This window comes from Boleophthalmus pectinirostris, unplaced genomic scaffold (genome assembly GCF_026225935.1).
Source record: "Boleophthalmus pectinirostris isolate CB_2022bp ecotype Guang Dong unplaced genomic scaffold, ASM2622593v1 HiC_scaffold_8, whole genome shotgun sequence".
Classification (NCBI taxonomy): Eukaryota; Metazoa; Chordata; class Actinopteri; order Gobiiformes; family Gobiidae; genus Boleophthalmus; species Boleophthalmus pectinirostris.
In genome coordinates, this window is record NW_026571515.1 from 16215781 (window position 1) to 16242270 (window position 26490).

Here is a 26490-nt window from a genome sequence, read left to right on the forward strand (position 1 = left end):
GGATCCCTAGTCTGAAACTCAAACAAAATATTTTCAGGAGCTTGTACCAGTACGAGCGTTCATAATCCTGTTCAGGGGTTTGATTTTTAACAGTAAGGTGCATTGTTTTACCATAGAGATGCATGTAGAACCCCCCACAACGTGATCTCACCCCAAAGTATCAAAACACAGGACCCATTTACACACAGGGACCTTTTATTTACAATTAAGAAAACAACTTAACAAAATAAAGCTGATGTTATAATGACCATAATTAACTCCAGAGCTGTGGGTGAACTGTAAATAACTGCAGGCACTGTTACTGGCTTAAATCTTGTTTTATTTTACCAGTTTAATTACACAAAACTGACCCTTAAATCATAAAAAACAAGTGGATTATTGGTGTTTGTAAATTTTTATGCACAAGGAAACAAGCCTGTATCTTTTTAACTAAACACTGGCAGTATAATGGCTTGTGAATTGAGCTCTCTGGACACTGAAGCAGATGGACCAGATGGACGATTATGAGCTGTGTTTGTACCTTTAGGGCCATGGTTAGTTTAGTTTGGTTTTATTTATCAAGATCCACATTACCTCCTGAAAACGCACTCACCCAGTCTCTGTTCTTAAGCTTATAACAGAGTATGATATTTTTTTACAGTGTTTCGAAACTTAAACGGATATAGACATGATTTGTTATACTGACATCTTTTCAGAGATGTTAATATAACAAGTCATGAAAATTTTGAAGTGTGATATATAGCTGAAGTAAATATAGACCAGGGGTGTCAAACTCAAATTCACAGAGGGCCAAAATTAAAATCTGGCTTTAAGTCAGGGGCCAAACTAAATATTTATTGAAAATTTTCAACAACATCCGCATGTTTTCTCTTCTTTCAAGATATGTAATGTTAAAGTTTTTCTAATTAAAATACATGTTATTAATAGTTTTGCCTAAACATTGAATCCAGAACAAACATAATATAAAATAATAACTCAATTTTAAATAAATAATGTCTCTATAGCTTGTATGAAGCCGGTGCGCCAGCTGTAATACATATTTGATATGATCTCCTGGGCCAAATATAACTATATTGCCGGCCAAATTTGGGCCCCGGACCTGAGATTGACATGTCTGATATAGATGATAAGATTGAACCCAAACCATTAAGCAGAATTTTTTACAACAAAGTGCCCTAAATATACAAAATGGTTCAAAAATGTTAACTAATATCTAAATAGCAGAATGCCACAATTTAGAAATTAAATTGTAAAGTTTTAGTTCATGATTCACTGTTCCACAGCTCAAATCTGATTATATTGCAGAAAAAATAACAAAAAATTCCCACTAGTATAGTAAAGAAAAAAGTGCAATGTGTGATGGATGTATGATATAAATATTGATCCCGAAAAATTATTGTTTCATCTAATATAAAGTGAATAATGAGTCGATACTGTATATTGTGACCAGTCTAGTGTAAGGTCTGGACCAAGTCTTTTGGTGGAAAATGGATAAAACACAGGGGGTCTTGGTTCAGTCCAAGAATCGAATGGGCTCCATAGTTTTTTTTCATAATTTTTTGCCTTAACACAGGTATCTTAAGCAAACTTTTACTGCAACTAATGGGGATGTAATGATATCCAAATCTCTCGGTATGATATTATCACGGCATGCATCTCATGGTACGATATTTATTGCGATATTTTGGAGAGGCTGATATACTTGTAGATGGGACAGTTTTTTGCTTTATTATACCTTGACAAGATTTTGGTGTGAATTATTTCCATCATAATCCCAAGAATTCAAGGAAAAAACATATTTCTTCATGTTGTCTGCACTGAAATGAATCATGGGATATGTAGTTCCCGATGTTTTTAAGCTGTTACTTCTATAAAACCATGAGACTTTTGACGATACAATATCACGATATTTTGGTTATTGTTACCTCCCTAGCAACTAAGTGTTCTCATTACTCCATTGATTGTACAAATATATCAGTTTTTGTTGGCTTTATGTGAAGCACTTTGGTCATCTTAAGTTGTTTTAAATGTGCTTTATAAATAAAATAAAACAGAATTGAATAAAATCAGGCCTAAAGCGAGTGCACTGTTGAGGCCATTTATATGTTAACCCTTCCCCTCCCTTCAAAAGACTTGATTTCAGCTTTGCTCTTTAAAATGCAGTACATCTCTTTCTCTTGGAGCAACATTAATCCGTCTCTGATCGAATTCCTGTCTGTGATATCGACCCCGTCTGTGACCTTTGACCCTGACCCCGAGGAGGTCGCGGAGTTGATTGACAGGACACGACCTCGGCGATATGGTAACGGCACGCTCACGGTTCACGGGGTCAAACATCTGAAGGTTCGTTTCACTGATGTCATTCAGACGTTGTAAAGGATATTAGCTCAAGGTCAGGAGGCTGCAATCTAAAATGAAAAGTGGCTTCTGGGAAATGTAGTTTAAACCCGGACCTCACCTGGCTCTTCCTAGTTGAGGTGTTTTGTTGTTAAAGCTTCTATATTACGCAAAATTTACACTTGTGAGCTAAAAGTCAAGTTATAATGTTGATACCTTCTCGAAAACAGACCTGGAGTTGTGTTTTGTTTCATTCACACATGTTTAAGTAACCCTCTCTCCATCTGCAAAGAACAAAATGCTCTGTTCCACCTTGTGATGTCATGTAGTGGAAGTTTTGACATTAAAAGCTACATTTTACCTCTTGTTCAGCGGAGACTAGGGCTGAATGAGTTTAAGAAAAAAATTAATTGCGATTTTTCTGGCAGATATTGCGATTTCGAGTGCACTTGAACATTTGCAAACATCACAGAAACTTACATCATACCAGAGTCCTGCACCGATGATTTGACACTGGATCGATTGCACTTGCATTTGTTTACATTTTACAGAAACAAAACATAATTTTGTTTCTGTAAAACGTAAATTACCACATGGGTAATTTGCACAAACTATAAGCGCTAAAAAACAGCTCACATCATGTGCCACTGATGTGTCAGCTTCTGTCGGACTAAAGGACATGACTCAGTGGATTATGAGTGTCCTTTCTGTGACAGAGGATGTGCTGATGATGGTGAGTCTGTTCTGTGCTTCTATCGCATTGGAGATGGTTCATGTTAAACTTTACATGAACGCAAGGTTTAAATCCTGGCCTCCTAACGTTGTGGTGGTGAATTACTTCGTGGTGCATAGACCTCAAGGCAGACCCATAAATCAAAAACGATGGCGACTGTGTGCTAAGTCGACGCAGAACTAAACTTCGCCCTTAAAATTGGGCTTTAGGAGCACTGCAAAAAATGCGGCTTTGATGCTCCCAAAATCATGTTGTCTGAGATTGCAATTTTCGGTCCAAAACGATTGTTCTGGCAATTCCAGGGCAGAAATCATTCAAATGATTCAAGTGAAGGTGTACGGAGTTTAAAAATACAATGGAGTACAACAATTCTGGCAAATGATTGGACAAGAAATACAAAAAATTCTGTCTGCAAATTGGACTAATAATCCTTTATTCCTACTGCTTGGTGTAACTGACCCCACTGTGAAGGACAAGTATAATAGAAAACTCTACGGGATACTGGCTTTTTGTGCTAGAAAAAGTCTACTAGTGAATTGGATGTCTGACCAGACTCCCTCTAAAACTCAATGACAGCATACGGTTCTTGGTTTTATTTCTTTCGATTACCTGACGTGCTGGCTTCATCATAAGGACAATATTTTTTAAAAAAGACTTGGGAATCTTTTTCGATGTATACTGGACTTGAGATTTCAGATATTATGACTGGGGTATTTACATTTTGAAATGAGTATATCTGTGTCTAATATATGAATGGGCCAATGTTTGTTTTGTTTGTATTGCCTATATTGTTATTATTGTCTTTATTTTGTTTAAACTAAAAGGCAATAAATATACACAGTGGAGCACTTCCTGCATCACCACATGACATCACAAGGTAGAACAGACCGTTTTCTGTTTGAAAGAAGGACTCAGCCTAAATATGTAAAAAAAAAAATCTTCATTTTGTGTGTTAAACATGTGTGAATGAAACAAAACAAATCTCCAGGTATGTTTTGGAAACATTAAAACAGATCAAAAAATATGAGCCCTTTAAGCTTTATTAAGGATTGGTGACATATTGATTCCAGTATTGGTATCGCTGGATATCAATTTTTTTTCTGATATCAGTACTGGGTGATACTGATATTTGCTACTGATACAGATATTTTTTTGGTGATGTCCCACTGTGTGTCCATGTGTCATTTCCACATTCCCAGAGAGAGTTATTTTATATCCCGATAGATTAACTTTTCACTTTTCATATAACAAAATTTATTTCCTTCAAATTAAGATACATTTGTGGGCCTTGCTATGAATTTTAAAAGCTAAAATTAGCAGTATTAACAAATATTGGTTATCGAAAACAGCAACAGTCTAAATATTGGATAGGAACTGAGAAAGCAAATAAAACACTAGAACTCGAACATGTGAAAACTGGAAACTGTTGCATTGTGGGAGCTGTAGTCGTCACTCACCGATGTGTTCTGGCACTGGATGCAGGAGGAGTTGAACCTCACAGCGGGGATCCTCTGGACTCGGCCCTGGATGTGGAACACGCACTCGTAGTTCTTCTGTCCGGACTGAGGCTGGGGCAGGTTACGGGCTTTCAGAGTGATCGGACGCACCATTCCTGCTGCCACCAAGATGTCGCCCGCTGGAAGGATCTGAGGACAGCCCTGGACAAAAGATTAGAAAATGTTAGAACTACAAACTTTATTTCCTGACATTTTATGAATGGCTTTGTCACATATTGTCTTCATATTTTGTATACTATTTAAAAGGTTCTATATTACACAAAATGACTTGTGAGTTTTGTTAGAACTCGTCAAACCTTGAATTGTGTTTTGTTTCATTCACACATTTTTGAGTACCGTATTTTTCGGAGTACAAGTCGCACTTTTTTCATGATTTGGGGGGGTCCTGTGACTTATACTCAGGTGTGACATATATATTTAAATATATAATTTCACATTTTATCACATGGCAATAAACTGTTAATCATATTCTGCAGATTACAGGCTGCAAGTAGTGAAATATGCATCTGAAAATGGTAATCAAGCAGCAGAAAGAAAGATAAACTTGAGAGGGACTTGCGGAAAGCGGAGGATACTCTAAATGCAATGAAAAAAACAAAAAAGCTAATCGCGGGCTCAAAACTAGATTTAGCTAGAGCTGATGGAGTTGCTCAGAAGTGACACCGAGGATGAAGAATTCAATGGATTTAGTGATTTGGAGTGAGATGGAGAGTTTGGTAAACTTGTTCTGTTTTGTTGTTTATACTATAGTTATCTGAATAATAGGGATGTAACAATAACCGAAATATCGTGATATCGTATCGTCAAAAGTCTCACAATAATATCTTGGGCTGTCACAACATATCGAATTACAAGTTCCTTTGCTTAAATGCATGGTTTTATAGTTCCAATAGCTAATAAACATCAGAAACTACATATCCCATGATTCATTTCAGTGAAGACAACATGAAAAAATATGTTTTTACTTGAACTCTTGGGATTATGATGGAAATAATTTGTACCGTGAGATCTGGATATCGTAACATGCCAGACACATATTTAGCCTGTTTTTTTCTTCTTCATTATGCATTTTTTTTGGGCTGGTGCCACTTCTACTCCGGAAACACGATAACTTTTATTATTAGTCTGTCTACATCTCCAAAGCTCAAAATGCTCTGTTCTACCTTGAGACGTCATGAAGCTGTTGTTTTCAAGTTAACAACTACATTTTACTTTTTATTTGGTAGATACTGGACATCGGGAAAATGGCTGAAATCATCCAAAAGATTCTAATGAATGTGTATAGCGTTTAAAAACACAGTGGAGCACTTCCTGTATTACTATGACATCACAAGGTGGAACAAAGTGCTTTTAGTTTGAGAAATGTACATGGTCTAAATTTGCAGTTTTCGTGTTAAACGTGTGTGACTGAAACAAAACACAACTCCAGGGCTGTTTGTGATGAGGAAAAATTATAACATAGACCAGAAAATAGCACAAAATGGGCCCTTTAATGCATTATTTTTGTCACATGAATTTCCATAAACTGAAAAAGCTGTACTATAATTTATTGTAAAGTGAAACTAGATTTCATTTTGATTGGGTCTCTGGCCCTGGTCCTTCTGAGCGTTTGAGTTTTGTTTTGTTTTTTTTCCAGTATAAACTGTTTTTTATAGAAACACACGAAGGTCACTCATCTCACATTTCATTGAACTGCTGTTTACTACAGTCAGTGAAGGCCACATAACGCGTTCAGGGACTCTCTGAAAATCTCCTCAATGAATCACTCTCCGGCACGATTTCATAAAATGATTCGATTAATTTAGGATTTGCATGGCTCCTACAGGAAGAGCAGATACTAGACTAATAAATCAGTTCATGTTTCACTTTATCTGACCGTTATAGGGACGGTCAGGAATTTTGGACATAGGACCTCATTTCCTAGTGAGTCAGAGTGTTGGAGACGTGTGGAGACACTTTTTAAATATTCCATCCAGTCCTTGTATTTGCAGAGGTCACTGGTGCTAGACTAGTGCATGTCAATGGTCATAGTTATCCTGCCACTAAAAACAGTCTTACTCACTCCACAAAACACCCGAAGTAAATCTATTATTACACCAGACTGTCAATGTAAATGTCCGTGTCGATAGAATAATTTTAGAAGTAAAACCAACTTTGTATTTGAAGGATTTATGTCTGAGCAGCAGGAGTGAGTTGTACTTCCCGACAGAAAGTTTGGCAGCGGCGGACTGATATATGAGAAAATAGTCCCTCAACATGCGACGATTCATGCGGTGCAAGGTTACTTTTATTTCAAACATTATTCTATCAACACAGACATTTACATCGACAGTCTGGTGTAATAACAGATTTGCTTCGGGTTTTTTGTGGAGTGGGTAAGACTGTTTTTAGTGGCAGGATAACTATGACCATTGACATGCACTAGTCTAGCACCAGCGACCTCTGCAAATACAAGGACTGGATGGAATATTTTAAAAAGTGTCTCCACACGTCTCCAACACTCTGGCTCACTAGGAAAAGAGGCCCTATGTCCAAAATTCCGAACTGTCTCTTTAAAGGCACATATTAAACAATTTTCCAATCTATGTTATAATGTTTCCTCATCACAAACAGACCTGGAGTTTTGTTTTGTTTCATTCACATGTTTAACACACAAATCCTGCATATATAAGCTTCTCTCAAACAGAAAACACTCTGTTACACCTTGTGATGTCATGTGGTAACAAAGAAGTGCTCCATTGTGTTTTTAAACTCCATACACCTTCAATCGAATCATCTGGATAATTTCAGCTCTGGAACTGACAATCCCTACTGAAGTAAAGGTAAGAGAGGCTGTTAACTTGAAAATCTACCCCTTCATGACATCACAAAGTGGAACAGTGCATTTTGAGCTTTCGAGATGTAGACAGAATAATAATAAAGTGTCACTCAAACATGCACGAATGAAACAAAACACAACTCCAGGTATGTTTTCGAGGAGGTAACAACATTATAAAGCTCACAAGAGTCAATTTTGTGTAATACAGGACTTGTAATTGATTTTATGGGGAAGAAAATATTAAATAGCATCAATAACTAATAACTATTAACATAATTTTTATTTTTGGCCACAGTACTGCTTTCAGAACAGGCTCAAGTATCTGCTCTGTGATTAGCTGGAAATCCTGCCTTTTGATTGGCTGTGAGTCAATCTCTGGTTGGATCCTACAGTATCCCTCTATTTTGTGATTGGCTGTAGCTGAAATAGGGCCTAAATAGAGTGTTAATTGGTGAAGAGGCTGATCACAGTCATTACAGATAATTACTCTAATTAAAAGGAATACAAGAGCGAGAAAGTGATGCTTAGAATCATTATAATGAGTCAGGCCCAAGTCTCATTTGAACTCATTTATCAAAACAGCACTTGAACTGAGCCAGAGCCCTCCCCTCTGACTCTGAACCAAATCACTGTTTTTACAAGAATACATTTACTTAACCTAAAGTACTGTAGCACCAGAGTGAGGTCTTTTAGGCTCTTAGGACATGGCATGAACATTCACAGTGCTTAACGGTGCACTGTGAATGTTCCATGGCATGACATTAAACATTAGCCTGGTTCATCAGCCAGTTTCAATTTGTGGAAACCGTCTGATCTCGCAGCATTAAATTCCGTTCGCTAGACAGTAGACGGGTACTTTTTTATTTAACCAATTGCTGCTATTTAGTTGTGACGTATGTAGTGCGCCAAATCCCGTAGGAAGAAGGGCAATAATGTCTTTCCCCTTGATAAAATTCACCAAACATTCTCTTTGTTCCAGCTTTAAATCATCATTGCCAACACAGAATGTCTGTCTTCGTCTACATCCATCTCAACCGTTTTGTTTACTGTTGTGCTGTACCACAAAAGGGACCCAGACAGGCACTTGAGTTTGACGTCATGGCTTCACAGCTCTTTCGCTGATTGGCTGCTGCACGGTCTACAACTTCCAGGGTTCTTGCAAACCATCTAGTGTATTCTGATTCCTGATCTAGTCGCTGGAGAGAAATTAAATTGCGCGGAGGCACTAGGCAGCACCAGCCTGGCTAATTAAACAGCCATTTAGCATTTATTCATTACGGATGTTTGTATTGCTCAAAAATACAGCAATTCCATCTGTGAATGGGGTGACTCTTCAGAGATCTGACTTGTAATGTAGCGTAGTACTGTAACCTGCTTGTCTGCCTTGTAACAGATAAGTTTTATATTGTGAAGCATTCAAGACAAAGCATTAACATTTACATGGAGAAAAGAAGGGGGAAGATCCGTGCCTGTGACAACCATGGATCATTATGTAATAGTTTAAGCATTTTAAATTGCAATATTCATCTAAAAAAACTCCATAAAAGACAGAAGTCTGCTCAGTTCCGTGTTAGAAAACCGTGGAACCCAATGGGAGCTGACATCGCTGTAAACGTCAGGACAACAAAAGAGCCATGTAGCTGTCGGCCCCTCCTATGGATAGCTGCACATCATACTAAAAAACAGCTGATTTTTTTTTGGGGGGGGGGGGTTTGTATCTAAATGACTTTGCAACACTACCAAATCCTCCACTTATCACTGATTAAGAAAATAAAATTGAAGAAAGCTGTTAGTGGGTGGTGAAAACAGGGACTGATCGGTAATATGGCGCTTTGAAAATAAGTCTTTCAAGAATAAAAATGACTCAAACATGCACAAATCACTCCAAAAAAAACAAACAACTTTAATAGAGTAAATGAGAAGGCGAAACAACTATAACACGTTAAAAGCTTTGAAATCATGATTTTGCATGGTAGGTCTGCTCTAACGGTGCACTGTGTAACCTGCTTGTCTCCATGGAGATGTTACGGCTTTGCCTTGATTATTTCACAGTATGAAAATAAACATGGATATCACAATGGAGACACGTTAATGGTCAGATCTACAGAGAACATGGTAAGAATTCATGTTTTTCCAAGGTATTTTTGAGCTATAAAACACCTATAACTGAACAAATGCAAGGCAGGTTATTCTGTTTAATGCCCTACTGTGGAATATTCAAGTAGCAGACCCTCCAACACAGATATTAAGGTAGAATAACAGTTTCTTTACCTCCATACTGCTGACCCGCCCCTCCTGGAACGAACAGTCCTGCAGGTTATTGGTGCAGATGTGCCGATATTTACACCAGTGACACGGGAACTCACTGCTCACACACGAAGTACATCTGTAAAAACACACAAAAAAAACACAAAAACAGAGCACTAAGACTTTATTTTAAACATACAATCTACTAAAGCCTTAAACGTACCCTTTCAGACACGTACAGGTTATTTTAGCAGGTACTTTTAGCACAGCTTTACTTTTACAAAAACACAAATTTTGCCAGCAGAGGGCACAAGAACTCTATTTGTGCACTGAAAATTAAAGTGTTAGTGTAGAGGCTAAAACAGCTGTTGGTTTGCTGCGTAGAGAAGGGAATTTGAGAGCTGAAATGACGAGCCTGGTGAAATTTTACGGGCTTTAAAAACACAGACGAGCACTTTCTGGATTTTTACAGAATGACGTCAAGTGACAGAATTAAGAGTTTTAAGATCCTGAGAGAAACACAGATGTACAAATGTAATGTAATAGGACCTTTAAGTATTTGTAGTAGCAGTATTGGATGAAAGGAGTACTTACGAGTTGAGTACGGAGCAGTTGTAGTAGATGAAGTCTGTGGAGATAAACTTGAGTCCAGTTTCTGTGGATCTCAGGCTGAGCTTCACCACTCGCTTCTCTCCTGAAAGCACCAGAGATAAAGGTATTAGAATATTTATACACACAGTACACAATATATAAACATACTTGGCTCCTAAACACAACAGCAAGAGAGAGAATATGTCAGATTATTGGAAATTTAGAAAAAACTGAAGTGAGCAGCTTCAATTGACTTTGTATTTAGAAAACATCGCCCGTCTCTCTGTAAATTCTGCAGAGAGTCTCGTCATTTTGGTCTTGAAATGTTCGTATCTACATGATCCTGGTGTTTTTATTTAGCTAAACTTTGTAAATAAATTTCAATATTCGCTCCTATAACCGCCAGCCTCATGAGCTTCATTTGACTGGAACCGAACACTATAGTTTCTTCTTTTTTTTTTTCTTTAGACAGTCTACGTGTCAGAATAAAGCAGGAGTCTATATTCTAGTTTATGAATTATAATACGGCATTTCATGAGAGCAAACACATACATACAAATAAACAAAATAATAATAAGAAAATAAAATATTGGGTAACACTTTATAATAACTACACATTATTTAGCCTTAATAAAGCATGAACAAAGACTTAATTAATAATGATTCAGGCTTAGTAAATGCTTAATAAAGGATAAATTAGTCTTCACTTTAGAAAAGCTCTCAAAAAGACTTAACTAACAGATAACAGCTGCCTGAATTATCATTGCATTGCATTATTAGTAAATCATTCTCTCATAGCTTAATAATGATTAATAAATGCTCAAATGGTTAGTCCATGAGTAATTAAGTATGAAATAATTATGAGTAACTATTTACAGCACAGGCAAATTAAGTGCAAGTGCTAATTAAGGTAGTAATTAAGTAGTTACTAAGCATGAATCATTATTAATTAAGTCTTTGTTCATGCTTTATTAAGGCTAAATAAGGTGTAGTTATTATAAAGTGTTACCAAATATTGAAAGTGGTCATGTGTATTAGTAACAAGTTTCATTATCCTATATTCATCCAACTACAGCAACTACTGTGTCTTTTCATTTAGTTTTTATTTATTTTACGTATTTATTGCCATTTTATGATTTTAGGGTCTTGCTTTTATTTGATTTTAAACCGGTTTTATTGTTTAAGGTGCTGTACAAGTTTTCAGCTTGTCCAAGAAAGGATGTAGGTAAAAGGCTGGAGACCAACTGGATGTCTTAAGCAGGAGAAGTTTATTTACAGTCAATAACACGGGCTCAGGGGGACATAGTATGATTTCAAAAGTGAACACAGTATGATCTTTGAGTGTTCAAGCCCTGTGACTCTGCTTCTAAAGGAGAAGGTTTATAAAGCAAGTGTGGTGAGAATATGAAGGCCAGTAGGCACCAATTAGACAGCAATATGCCACAATTTAGATAGTGGTATGCCAATGGTATGCCAAGAGAAGATCATGGTGTAAATATAGCTTTTGTGAGTCAGTGTTAAACTGAGCGATGTATACATGGAGGATAAATTACTTAAATTATCTTACATTAGAACTGGTATGATCAAATGTGGGTTTTTTATGATCTCTATTCAGCATTTTGGAAAAGCTTTTGTTTGTAAAATGTGATAAATAATAAATAAAACAAAGTGGATTTGGATTTGAACACGCAGATTTAAGAGTAACCCGCCTCCTCTCATTACACTGTATGAACACCACTGTCTGAGCATTTGTTTACAGACTCTCTTACCGTACTGCTGGGAGAGGTCCCTGAGAGACGGGGACATGCAGGTGACGAGTCGAGCTGTGACGTCACCGGGGGTTTCAGTGATGTCGTCGAACACGCAGGACACGCCCCCCGAGAGGGCAGGGACGTTCTGCACACGGATCGTCAACTGAAAATGCAGGAAAAACATTAATTACAGAAGAAACAAAGAGCTCGTGCTGAGAAAATGAATGAGGTAACTGAGCGTGTTGTGAGTATGAAGCTGAATTATTCTTGACTAAACCAGGATTAAACCAACTGTAATTAATAAGTATACGAGGACCAGATTAGAATGATGCACTCTTGAGCAGAGTATTTAGAATATTGCATACGGATGGAGATTTACTGTGCTATTCTGAATATTGGTGCTACTGAGGTATTTTTTTCCACATAGAGGTATTGAAAAAAACTCCCTGATGACATGAAAACCAAAACTAGTTCATTGTTTTGCAGTGGTCCAAAGTTATTCCTCATTTACCTTATGCATTCTAATAATAAATTTATGACTGAAACTAGCATGTAAACACGCACTTACTGATTATTGGAGAAAAAAAGCTTCATAATTAGGTGCAAATAGCACACAGCAGACTAATTTTGACCTCCAGAGCTGCTTATACAATATATCTGTACTGAAGTAAGGCAGATATTGTCCAAATACATGGATAATGGCATTTAAAACAGTGACAGCAAAGAACGAGATTCCGGTTTCTTAATTTTGCATTTGGAAATATGTCATGACAACTTCCGATGTAGTTACCAACACTGGGCTCGCCGACCGAATGTGATAAAACCCATGGTAGTAAATATCATCAGTGGGAAAATGAAGATGGCATTCGTATGCGCTGTTTGGAATCATCTTGAAATTGGCGCCCTCATGTCTTCGCCAAATCTCTGCGCCCTCAATCGACTATGACAACATTTTTTGAGAACAGGTTCCAAAGTGGAGAAATCTGAGAACGCCGGCATTGCGTTGTCGTTGGACAAGCAAACCGGAGCTTTTAGAAAATGATGATGTCGCAGCCCTCGAACTAGCCTCCGCGTTGCCGAAATGGGACAGGTTTAGCCTACGGAGCCGATCCCGTTGCCCAGCAACCGAGACACACTGCTAACGCTAATGCTAACAACACGCACTGCAGATGACGCACACGGATCAATAACAAAGATTACGCACAAGTAATCAAACTGTTGGATTTTGAGACCAAGTTATTCTAATAATTCTCATCCAAATCTTATGGCCAAAAAATGAAAACTTGTGAAATGAAATGTTAAACTTTTGCAAAACAAAACAGCTATATTTCTGAGATACATCTAAAATCAGCTAAATTACCTTAAATAATTTTAAAAAAACAAAACTGATGAGATATACATTATTAAATATTATCATTGTTAACAGCACCACATATAGGTGTAGCATATGTATTACATCGTTTTCACTCACTGCTCCGTTGTCGTCTGGACATGAATATTTATTGATCCGACATGTGTGTGGACATGAATTTTCCTCAACCCGTGAAAAAAAAATAAATAAATTCATGAGCGTTGTCATGTAGACGTAGCCGGAGTTGTGTGTCAGTGGGGAAATGATGAAAACTAAGGTTGGCTGTAATTGTTGATTAGCCGAACATAAGGGAACGCTACAATGACATGTAGATGAAGAAAACTGGGACATTTTCCAATTTTTCCTAGATTTGTCAGACTTACTACCGCCGGAAGTTGTAATCACATGTTTCCAAATGTCTTCCTGGCTTGTGATGTAAGCATGAATAGAGCCTATTATGTTCTGTTCTTATCCACACTACCACATTAATGGTGTGGACAGGTGAGCAGTTACCTGAGTGGGCGGAGATGTGACGGACATGTTGCTGGGAGACACAGACATGTCCACACACTGGTCCAGTCGGGTGTTAAAATGCTGAGGCTCCTCAAACTTGTCACATGACTCTCGCCTTGAACACCTGCGGAGAAAATTCAACACAAATCACAAGAGATTAAAAACTGTCTCCACCAATCAGACGCCTCCATCCTGTTGTTACCGGGCGGACTGTTAAAAGCCTGAAACCCCCTGAGGCTTATATTTAGAAGGTGAAAGGATAATGGCGCCTCAAGGGACATTTTTCTGAAACTGTCTCTTTGAATTAACCCCTTTGAATCTAACAAGGTTTTCCTTTTTGTGAATGTTGTTTTTAAGCTTCCACTTTCCATTTCTAATCTTATTTAAAAGGTGCACTGTGTAAGTTTTCTGGAGGGGGTCCACAACCTGTTAATGCTTTGTTTAAGTATGGTATTAAACTAACCTGCATTTATTCAAATACAAGTGTTTTAAGTGCTCAAAAATATATATATATAAAACAAACATTCATTCTTAATGTGTGTGAGGTCGCCTCTCCACAAATCTAACTTGTAATTTGGCTGGCAGATTATATATTCATGGAGACAAGCCTCCATCAGACAAGTTACATAATGCACCTTTAATTTTCAAACATTGTAAAATCAGCTTTAAATGTAATGTGTAATATTGAAATAAAAAGAGAAAACTAAAATGTGTATATTTTTAAGTTCATAAGTCAAAATTCGGTAACACCTAGGGCACACTTATTAACATCTAACTACCTGCTAATCAGCATTGTTGTATTACAAACACTTTCCTATTTATACACTCTTTATCACTGCGTATTAGTGTAATATTAAGCCATTTTTGTTCATGAATTATGATTCTAATCAGCTTTTGGTAATAAGCATGTTGTTCAGGACGAGTAGAATTAAGTCATTAAGCTCATAAATATGTTTCCCATTCTAAAGTGATGTTAGTTAATAAATAGAGGCGTAACGATATCCAAGACTCACGATACGATATCGTCACGGTATGAACCTCATGGTATGATATTTATTGCGATATCATGTGAAAGCTCATGATTAGGGATGTAACAATATCCAAATCTCTCGATGTGATATTTTCACGATTTACATCTCACGGTACGATATTTATTGCGATATTTTGTGGAGGCTGCGAACAAAACTGTTAATATGCAACTTTTTCCTCTTAAAATGCCTTGACAAGACTTAATTCAAAGAACTAAGATTTAAAAGTGCTTAGAACTGTTATTTCTTCATGTAGTCTGCACTGAAACGGAGCAAAGGATCATGGTCTATGTAGTTCCCTCTTTTTTTTTTTTTTAGCTATTGCTGCACCATAACTCTTAATTTAAGCAAAGACACTTGTAATTCGGTATATTGTGATGGTCCATGATATTATTATGAGAACTTTGACGATACGATATCACGATATTTCAGTTATTGTTAAATCCTTATTAATAATGGACTAGTTTGACACAAATTAAAATGAAATATGGTCCCTTTTCTAAAGTGGTCTCTTCTTCACACTTAATTCATGTATTGTGACATGCAGATTAATAGTTCAAATATGAATATACAAGCTTAATGACTTAATTCATGGCTAGTTGAACTCTTTTAACACCTAATAGAGTGTTTTATTACATAAGAGTAAACTAAATTTGTTAAGTACAAATATGTAAATACTACATTTCTTGTGCTACTAGTCCTTAATAACACGCTTATTAGAATCATAATTCATGGACAAAAAAGGCTTAATATCACACTAATAAAGCAGTAATAAGGAGTGTATTAATAGGAAAGTGTTTGTAAATGTCTAAGTAATAGCAGAATAAGCTTATGGGGAATTAGACATTAATAAGAGGTGAATAAATGCTAAGTAATGACAAATTAACCATCTACAACTATGCTAAAACCCTAAAATAAAATGTTACCCAAAATTCTTCATGTCAGGTGAAAAGTGTAAATCCTGATCCTGAGTTTGTCGGAACTAAATCTGACGTTAAACACCGGCATGTGACCTGAGGCTGTTGACGGGGGGAGGGGTCAGAGGTCACAGATGTTATCAGCTGACATACAAATACAAATACAAAAGGTACTGACTTGTTGAAGAGGACACACCAGCCGCAGTGTGGGTCTCCGGAGCCCAGACACTCGGAGCAGTTATCGTACTGGTCACATGACTCCACAGGTAAACGATTCACCTGGAAAACGAAAGAGGGAATGAAGTAATTTTACACACTGGTTCAAATTATTAAATCTTTAAAAAGTGCTGCTGTATCAGATTTTTTACAGTCTTAAAACATGAAAAACAAAACTAGTTCACTGTAACCGTTTTGCAGTGATCCAAAGTTATTCCTCATTTACCTTATGCATTCTGATGTTAAGTTTATGACTGCAACTAGCATGTAAACACGCACTTACTGATTAGTGGAGGAAAAAATGCTTTATAATTAGTTGCAGAAAGCACACAGCAGACTTATTTTAACCTCCAGAGCTGTTTATATTTGGGTAAGGCAGATCTTGTCCAAATACATGAAAAAAGGGCATTTAAAACACAAAACTCCTGTTTCTTAGTATTCAGTTTAGTCCTGGTTTAATCCTGGTTTAGTGCTGGATTAGACCTGGTTCAGAATTGATTTAGCCCCGGTTTATCCCTAGTTTATTCTTGCTTGACCGGGACTGAGATCGGGACTGACTGAGATCGGGACTGAGACCGGACTGAGACGGGACGGAGACCGGGACGGAGACCGGACGGAGACGGGACGGAGACGGAGACCGGGACGGAGACCGGGACGGAGACCGGGACTGAGACCAGGACTGAGACCGGGACTGAGACCGGGACTGAGACCAGTTTAGTCCTGGTTCAGTCTTGGGATCAGTCTTGGGATCAGTCCTGGGATCAGACCTGGGATCAGACCTGGGATCAGACCTGGGATCAGACCTGGGATCAGACCTGGGATCAGACCTGGTTTAGTCCTTGTTCAACCCTGGTTTAGACCTGGTTTAGACCTGGTTTAGACCTGGTTTAGACCTGGTTCAGACCTGGTTCAGACCTGGTTCAGTCCTGGTTCAGACCTGGTTCAGATCTGATTTAGTCCCATTTTAGTCCCATTTTAGTCCCATTTTAGTCCCATTTTAGTCCTGATTCAGTCCTGGGAATTTAAATTATAAACTGCCCAAATTTGAGGGGCAGGAGTTGCTCTATGTTTTTATGATTTGTTTTTATGTTGATTATTGTATTTTGTTAAATCTTATATTCTGTTGTCTTTAATAAATAATAATAAAACCAAAACAAAACATTATAACATAAACCTTTAAGGACAAGCATCTTTTACATGTGCTTTGATGATCCAGACTGTTGACATTCAGTAAATTTGACTTGTATTTATGAAAGTACTTTGTGTCCATTTCATTTTGGCCACAGAATCTCTCATAATGTAATATATTTAATTTTATAACTTGTCCAAACTCATTTCTGTCACTCCTCGTGTCCTTGTTTGTTTTCCTCATTAATTTAATTTCACTGCGGTTTGTGGTTTGACCCCAAGTCAGAAGCTATACACTCAATCTCCCAGAATGCCCTGCAGCAGACCGGACAGCTGATGACGCGTCCCAGAGTGCTTTGAGGCAGACTGAGCACAGAGTTTCCCACAGTGCTTTGGGGCAGACGGTTATGAATGAAGGCTCTGTTTGAGACACTGACCCTGTGGGATTGTATTGATGGACGTTAACGCTTCAGAACAGGCACAAAATGAGAAGAGCGAGATAGAAATATTAAAATTATGAGTGTACTCTGGTCTAAAACTAATTTCGCACATACGTAACAAATAACAAAAAAAGAGCACTCTGGATAAAAATGGAGGTGCAGGAAGAGGCAAAAAAAAATTTAAAATATGGATTAAAATACAAAGAAACATTAAGTATTTCAGCACTTATCAAACATTTCCTTAAAGGTGCATTGTGTAACTTTTCTGGTGGAGGGTCGGTCAAATGAATTTTTCCATGGAGATGTTGTTGCTTTGTCTGGAATGTTTCACAGTATGGCATTAAGGCTTTCTAAATCATCATGGAGATCAAACCAGATCAAGTTACAGGTCAGATCTGTGGAGAGGCGATGCTGCTTACAGTCAGAATGCTGGGACCAGACCTGGATTGAGACCACTTTAGTCCTGGCCCAGTCTGGTTTAGAGCTGGTTTAGAGCTGGTTCAGTCCTGGTTCAGTCCTGCTTCAGTCCTGGTCCAGTTTTGGTTTAGATCTGTTCCAGTTCCAGTTTAAACCTGGTTTAGACCTGGTTTAAATCTGTTTTAGACCTGGTTTAAACCTGTTTTAGTCCAGTTTTAGTCCTGGTTCAGTCCTGGTTAAATCCTGCTTTAGTCCTGACTTAGTCCTTGTGCAATCCTGGTATCAGTCCTGGTCCAGTCGGGTTTAGACCTGGTTTAGACCTGGTTCAGTTCTAGTTCAATCCTGGTTTAGATCTGATTCAGTCCTGGTTTAGATCTGATTCAGTCCTGGTTTAGACCTGGTTCAGTCCTGGGATCAGTTCTAGTTCAGTCCTGTTTCAGTCCTGTTTCAGTCCCGTTTCATTCCTAGGATCATTCCTGGTTCAGTCCTGGTTCAGACCTGCATTAGACCTGCATTAGACCAGTTTTAGTCCAGGTTCAGTCCTGAGATCAGAACAACGACATATCCATAGAAACAAGCAGGTCCCCCACCAGAAAAGTTCCACAGTGCACCTTTAAACTCTTTTTAAATTACGTTTCTGAAATGTCGTCACTGACCAGATGTGAAAATTGCCTCCACACTTTTCTGCATCGTGTCGTTTTATTTCTCAGTCTCCGCTCACCTGTTTGTCGCTGAGCAGGTAGATGAAGCGATGGTCGGGGCTGAACACCATGTCTCTCAGAATGGGCTTCCCCTCCACCACGTTCACAGTCTCGTACAGCAGTGCATTCTGGGAATTTGACACGCCGTCCACACGGATCTGAAAGCACAAGAACAGATTTATGAATCATCCACACAGACATACTCAAACGTAAACAGTTTAATTTCATGTTTACAAGATAAAAACTGTATTAAAAACTATTTCCACACGTAGAATTTTTCATTATTTTAACACAAGCACTACCAAAACTGTCATGGATCGATATTAGTCCAATCGATATCTTATTTTGGTTATGAATATGCGTAATAAGACAATTTACTGGGCAACGTTATGGCCCAAACACTTAAAATTCTTCAAATATTTTTCCAAGTTGTTCTGTAGTCACTTTATAATATATACTGCCTACTTTAAAGGAAATAAATTATAGTTTTATACTTTATTTAGTCTCTGTTCTTAATATCTGCTACCTGCTTGTCGCCATGGAGATGTTTTTGCTTTGTCTGAAATGTTCCACAGTATGGCTTTAAACATATATATATATATATATCTAGCATTTATTCATTATGTGTGTTTCTATTGTTCAAAAATACAATCATTCCTTCTGTGAAATAGCAGTGAAGCGCTGTAACCTGCTCGTCTCTGTCTGTGTATCATTCGTTCATTTATTTTTCAAAATAAAACCAAAAAACAACAATTTTCTTCATTATTTGTCTACAAAACCAAAATGAAAAAAAACTGATAATGATTTGTTTTTTCAGTTTTCGATTTTGTGTTTAAATGAAAAATGGAAAAAACGGATAATGGCCGATTCAAGTTTCCGTGACTTAAACTGCGATGTCAGACTTTTGCACCACATATTGATTGAACCAGGACTGAGCCAGGACTGAGCCAGGACTGAGCCAGGACTGAAACCAGGACTGAAACCAGGACTGAAACCAGGACTGAAACCAGGACTGTCGGACAAACCCAGAGTTGCGCCCGCTTAGACTGTCGGGTGATCAGGACTGAGACCGGGACCAGACCGAGACCAGACAAGGAATGAGACAGGGACTGAGACCGGTATTTAGACTGGGACCAGACCGGGAAAAGATCAGAACTGAGAACGGGACTGAGACCAGGACTGAGACTGGTTTAGTCCCATTTTAGTCCCGTTTTAGTCCCGTTTTAGTCCCGTTTTAGTCCCGGTTTAGTCCTGGTTTAGTCCTGGTTTAGACCTGGTTTAGGCCTGGTTTTTTATCTATTTAAACACAAAATCGAAAACTGAAAAAATTAATCGCTGTCTGTTTTTTTCATTTTGGTTTTGGAGACAAATAATGAAGAAAATAGTTGTTTTTTTGTTTCTTATTTTTTGTTTTATTTTGAAAAACGAATGAACAAATGATACACTTGTGATAGACAGGTTTAATCTTTACTGCGGAACATTCTGGATAACGCCAAAGTATCACCATCAGTATCGGAAGAGAAAAAGCTGGATCAGTGCATCTTTAACCATAAATACAGCAGAGATGTCAAAGCAGTGCTAAACCTCGGCCTGTAAAATGGAAAATGGGCTCGTCTATTAAATAAACTGGAAACTGTCTTTGCTGCAAAACAGGGTTAAGTGTAAGTGAATGAGAGTCTCCACAGAGATACAACCCCCAACCCCACCCCACCCCCTCTCCCTGTGTGTGTGTGTGTGTGTGTGTGTGTGTGCGTGCGTACATGTGTGTCTGTTCTAATTAAAGTCTGGCTGTAACGAGTTTAACAAGCTCAGGGCTAATCACCATTAACTCTGTCTCCATTCCTTTGTTCCTCTGACCTACTTTCACTACATCCTAAAACTAGTACCTTCTAAACTTGGACTAACCCATGACCAAAACTAAAACTAGCGCACTAACAGGTCTTAACTAGAACGCGTGCAAAGATAAAACTCTAAACCAGGTCTGCACGAGGTTTAACAGATCAGCCAGGGGTAATCCAGGACGCATTCAAACTGTTATTAACTAGAACAAAATTAATAGGAGCCACGCAAAGTCTAAAGCCAGAAATAAATAATTAAAGGTGAGTCTCGTGAGCTTTAATCCGCGTTAGGATCCTGTTACCTCATCAAAAGCATACCTGGAGTTGTGTTTTGTTTCATTCACACATGCTTGAGTAATCCCGTATTATCAGGATGCTTTGTTCCAGCTTGTGATGTCATGAAGAGGTAGTTTTCAAGTTAACAGAGACCTTTTATCTTTAGTTCAGTAGAGACGGGCAATTCCAGGTTTGAAATCATCCAAATGATTTATGTCATTGGGTTCTTTTTTCAGACCAAGAGTTTGTTTTTATAATTAGCGGTCTTCCTCAGAGTGGTCACGTGATGTTGCTGTGACGTGTCTGTCCCGGTCTGAGTGTCTGGTCCCGGTCTGAGTCCCGGTCTGAGTTCCGGTGTCATTCACGGTCTGGTCCTGGTCTGGTCTGGGTGTCCGTCCGGGCCTCAGTCCACGTTTAAGTCCAGGTTTTGGTCCAGGTTTTAGTCCAGGTTTTAGTCCAGGTTTTAGTCCAGGTTTTAGTCCAGGTTTTAGTCCAGGTTTTAGTCCAGGTTTTAGTCCAAGTTTTAGTCCAAGTTTTAGTCCAAGTTTTAGTCCAAGTTTTAGTCCAAGTTTTAGTCCAAGTTTGACGAGGTTTAGACCTAGTTCAATCCAGGTCTGCGGTCCAGGTCTGCGGTCCAGGTCTGCGGTCCAGGTCTGCGTCCAGGTCTGCGGTCCAGGTCTCGGTCCAGGTCTCGGTCCTGAGTTCAGTTACTGGGTTCAGACCTGGTCTAGTCTTGCTTTGGAAAAACAGGACTATTTCTTTTGCCCCTGTATCTTTACTTTAACTTAAGTAACAAAATTAAGTATTTGCATCCGCAACTGCAAACAACTTCACTAAACCGACAAACTGAAGGACACTTTTCAGGACTGATTCTTCAAATAAACATATTTATATCCAAATAGAACCAAAAATTTTGTATAGAGTTCAAATAAGGAGAAAATCTGCTCACAAAAACAACCATCTTATTAGCGTATGTTCCTTCCTCCTCGTTATAATCTCTTCCTACCTTCCATGTTTTTCCTCATCCCTTTGTAACCTTCCTACCTTCTTTTCTCATCCTTCCTTTCTCATTTTCTGTCTCCGCGTTTTCCTCGTCTCTCCTCGATTTCTCTCCATATTTTCTGGGTCAGTCAGATTCATGAGTTAATCCTGTTAAGATTCTAAAACGCTGTGAAATGGAACCAACCACACCATTATACAGGCGCTACACAAGCACGGGTTTAGTCCGGGTTTAGTCCGGGTTTAGTCCGGGTTTAGTCCGGGTTTAGTCCGGGTTTAGTCCGGGTTTAGTCCGGGTTTAGTCCGGGTTTAGTCCGGGTTTAGTCCCGGTTTAGTCCGGTTTAGTCCCGGTTTAGTCCCGGTTTAGTCCCGGTTTAGTCCCGGTTTAGTCCCGGTTTAGTCCGGATTTTAGTCCGGGTTTTAGTCCGGGTTTTAGTCCAGATTTAGTTCCAGTCTAGTCAAGGTTTAGACCTGGCTCAGTCCTGGTTCATTCCTGGTTTAGTCCAGGTTTAGTCCAGGTTTAGATGATGTTTAGACCTCGTTCAGTCCAGGATTTAGTCCACGTTTGAGTACACGTTTGAGTCCAGATTTAGTTCCAGTTTAGTCGAGGTTTAGACCTGGTTCAGTCCTGGTTTAGTCCGGGTTTAGATGATGTTAAGACCTCGTTCAGTCCAGGTTTTAGTCCAGGTTTTAGTCCAGGTTTTAGTCCAGGTTTAGACCTTGGTCAGTCCAGGTTTAAGTCCAGGTTTAAGTCCAGGTTTAAGTCCAGGTTTAAGTCCAGGTTTAAGTCCAGGTTTAAGTCCAGGTTTAAGTCCAGGTTTAGACCTTGTTCAATCCAGGTTTTAGTCCAGGTTTTAGTTCCAGTTTAGTTGAGGTTTAGACCTGGTTCAGTCCAGGTCTTGGTACAGGTCTTGGTACAGGTCTTGGTACAGGTCTTGGTCCTGGGTTCAGTCCTGGGTTCAGTCCTGGGTTCAGTCCTGGGTTCAGTCCTGGGTTCAGTCCTGGTCTAGCCCTGGTATAGTCTTGTTTTGTAAATTTTCCTGTGATAAATATATATTTGTATCAAATGCCCGACATCCTTAAAAACAGGAAGTCTCGACTTTATGATCGAACAAAATGGAAGGAAAACATTACATAAAATCTTTACCAATTTGGTTTAAAATGTGAAAGAAGTGAACATTTTGAACATCTGTGGGAAAGGAGAGACGGCAGAGGAACGGAGAGAAGAGAGAGGAGAGAGGAAAGTAGGACACTGCAGTGAAAAGTGTGAAATGTTTAATACTGAGAGGTTTGAGAAGGAGGGATAGAGAGAGGATTTGTGAAATATATGTGGAAGGATGTTCTCTGATGCAACATTTACAAATAATAAATACACAAAAATAAAAAAATATAAATATTGCAATACAACATTAATCTTTTAATTGAGCTCAAACCTCCTAAAATCCATGAACCAGCAAAACAAGAACAGCACATCCTCACATTTACTGGAATAATCGAGTTTATAAGTACATTTAAAAAGGCAAATATTACGCAATGTTCTGATCTGCTATAATGTTTTTACTCGTCATAAACAAACCTGGAGGAGTGTTTTGTTTCATTCATGTTTAACACTCAAATCCTGCATATTTAGATTGAATTCTCTTAAACATAAAACACTCCATTCCACCTTGTGATGTCATAGGAGGCTCCACTGTGTTTTTAAACTTCACACATTCACTAGAATAATTCGGGATTGTAATTTTCCATCTCTACTGAACTAAAGGTAAAATGTAGCTGTTAAACTGACATCACAAGGTGCAACAGAGCATTTTGAGCTTTTGAGATTGTGGTGGAAATTTTAGTATTGGGTGTTGTTCTTTACGTTGTCCAAGTAAGAAGCCACATTATTCGTTGTCTAATTTTTTCTCTCACAGAAAGGCTATAAGTACCTTTGGGTTTGTATTTACATGTCTGTGGTTTATGTCACACGTGTTCAGTGTTTGATCATCTTCACTTGTATTCAGATGCAGATGTAAAGGTGTTACATTTCAGAGAGCAAAAAAGCCAAGTGACCAGCCAGACCAACCTAAAGCTGCGTCCACACGACAAAGCCGGCCTGGATTTTTTTTTTTTTTTTGTGGGTTGAAAAAAATTTGCATCCACACACGTCAGATCAATAAATATTCACATCCAGAAGACAACAGAGCACTGCGTGAAAACGATGTAATACATATGCCACACCTGTATGTGGCGCTGTTAACAATGATAATAATATTTAATAATTCATATCTCATCACCGCTTTTTTAAACTTTAAGGTAATTATCTCAGATTTTAGATGTATCCCAGAAATATAGCTGTTTTTTTTTTTTTTTTGCAAAAGTTTAGCCATACGATTTGGATGAGAATAATTAGAATAACTTGGTCTCAAAATCCAACAGTTGGATTACTTGTGCGTATCTTCGTTATTGATCTGTGTGCGTAATCTGTGTGGTGCGTTTTGTTAGCATTAGCGTTTGCGGCGTGTCTTGGTTGCTGGGTGACAGGAGCGGCTCTGCAGGCTACACCTTTCACATTTCGGCAACGGTCTTGCGGTTCTCTGCAAGAGTTCGAGAGCTGCGACATCACTGTTTTTCCAAAAGCTGCGGTTTGCTCATCCACATGACAACGCAACGCCGGAGCTCTCAAATTTCTCCACTCTGGAACCCGTTCTCAAAAAACACCGTTTTTTTGTCCACTCGAAACACCAGCTCGAAGAATGGCCAAAACTAATACAAACTTCACCATTTTGACCAAAAAACATTATTGTGCAGATAGGCCCGAAATGCAAAGTGTTCTTGGGGAAGGGCTCGGACCTCAGAAAGTATTTAAGTGTTGCTCACTGCTGCAGAAACTCTGTCAGTAGTGGGACCGTTTGTTACCGGTGCAGACGTAATAAACCAACCTAGACCTACCTAGTCGTCTTTTATGTTTTGGTATTATTTCACAGATAATTTCCATGACAGACTAATAATGTGAATAAAACAAAACACAAGTCCAGTTATTCCTCCATTTGTTTTTGATGCTGTAAAACATTATAACACGACTCAAATCTCACAAGCGTCACGTTTGTGTAATATAAGACCTTTCGTTAACATTCTTCAACATGAGGATGCCGTCTGGAGCATGTGGAAAGACGGGGGACCCTGAGGGAGCAGAGCTGTTCAAGTTAATGAAGAGTGTCACAGGAAGTGCCCTCTGACCTCTGGAGACAGCAGGAGTCTGACCCCTGACCCCAGAGACAATAGTTTGGCTGTAGGGGGTCATGTGACAGACATCATGTGATCAACAACCAGAACGAGACACACAGCACCTGCATGTGTGTGTTTGTGTGCGTTTAAAGACCTGAACATGTGTGGAACAGACTGAAAAAGAATAAAGAAGCGGACTGAGGGAGTGTGACGTCACCACAGTGTTCGGCTCCAGTCAAATGTAGTTCATCGATGGTAGATGTTAAAGGAGCAGACTCTGAGCCAGGTCCAGAATAGGAATAGGAATTTATTTACGGGCAAAATAGTGAAATAAAAACACCAGGATCATGTAGATACAAACATTTAAGACCACAAAGACGAGGCTCACAGCAGCAGTTACAGCGAGAGGGTTTTTTTAGTTGATGGAGTCGGAAGCGGGCACATGTTCACTTGGGGGTTGGCATGTCCATTTATCACCTGTACATTTGCTCTTGTCAGTGGACAGTGTAGTTGGGGGGTAAATGCTGGAGGGAGATGCCACACATTCCTGAAACTGAACTCCCCTCTCCTCTCTCCTTCCACTTCTTCAGTCTCTCTCTCTCTCTTTCCTCTTCTGCTTCAGTCTCTCTCCTCCTCTGCTTCAGTCTCTCTCTCTCTCCTCTGCTTCAGTCTCTCTCTTCTCCTCTGCCTCAGTCTCTCTCTTCCTCTCTCTGCTTCAGTCTCGTTCTCCTCTTTGCTTCAGTCTCTCTCCTCCTTACTCTGCTTCAGTCTCTCTCTCTTTCTCCTCTGCTCAGTCTCTCTCTCTCCCTCTGCTTCTCTCTCTCTCTTTCTCCTCTGCTTCAGTCTCTCTTCTCCTCTCTGCTTCAGTCTCTCTCTCTCTTCTCCTCTGCTTCAGTCTCTCTCTCTCTCTCTCCTCTCTCTTCAGTCTCTCTCTCTCTTTCTCCTCTGCTTCAGTCTCTCTCTCTCTTTCTCCTCTGCTTCAGTCTCTCTCTTCTCCTCTGCTTCAGTCTCTCTCTTTCTCCTCTGCTTCAGTCTCTCTCTTCTCTCTCTCTCTCTTCACTCTCTCTCTCTTTCTCCTCTCTTCAGTCTCTTCTCTCTTTCTCTCTCAGTCTCTCTCTCTTTCTCCTCTGCTTCAGTCTCTCTCTTTCTCCTCTGCTTCAGTCTCTCTTCCTATTCTGCTTCAGTCTCTCTCTCTTTCTCTTCAGTCTCTCTCTCTCTTCTCCTCTGCTTCAGTCTCTCTCTCTTTCTCCTCTGCTTCAGTCTCTCTCTCTTTCTCCTCTGCTTCAGTGTGGTCTGTGGCCTGGGGACTTCTCAATTTGTCAACACAGCACGTAACAAATGCCCTGCTCTTTCGCGAAATGAGAAAGAACAAAAGTGTCGATGAACGAAATATGATACCAAAAAAAAAAACTAAAATTAGTGAAAGGCGTACAATATTTGTGTACCAACTGCAGTTAAAGATCCA

At 38.9% G+C, this 26490-nt stretch overlaps 1 protein-coding gene across 1 annotated transcript in view; it reads right to left on the reverse strand.

Moving 5' to 3' along the window:
• plxna3 (plexin A3) overlaps positions 1 to 26490 on the reverse strand; it is a 134673-nt gene that overhangs the window by 34307 nt on the left and 73876 nt on the right. The window contains 7 exon segments of the mRNA XM_055166100.1: positions 4528 to 4728; positions 9677 to 9791; positions 10247 to 10346; positions 12013 to 12157; positions 13859 to 13982; positions 15982 to 16082; positions 18726 to 18863. Coding sequence (XP_055022075.1) covers positions 4528 to 4728; positions 9677 to 9791; positions 10247 to 10346; positions 12013 to 12157; positions 13859 to 13982; positions 15982 to 16082; positions 18726 to 18863 — 924 coding nt within the window.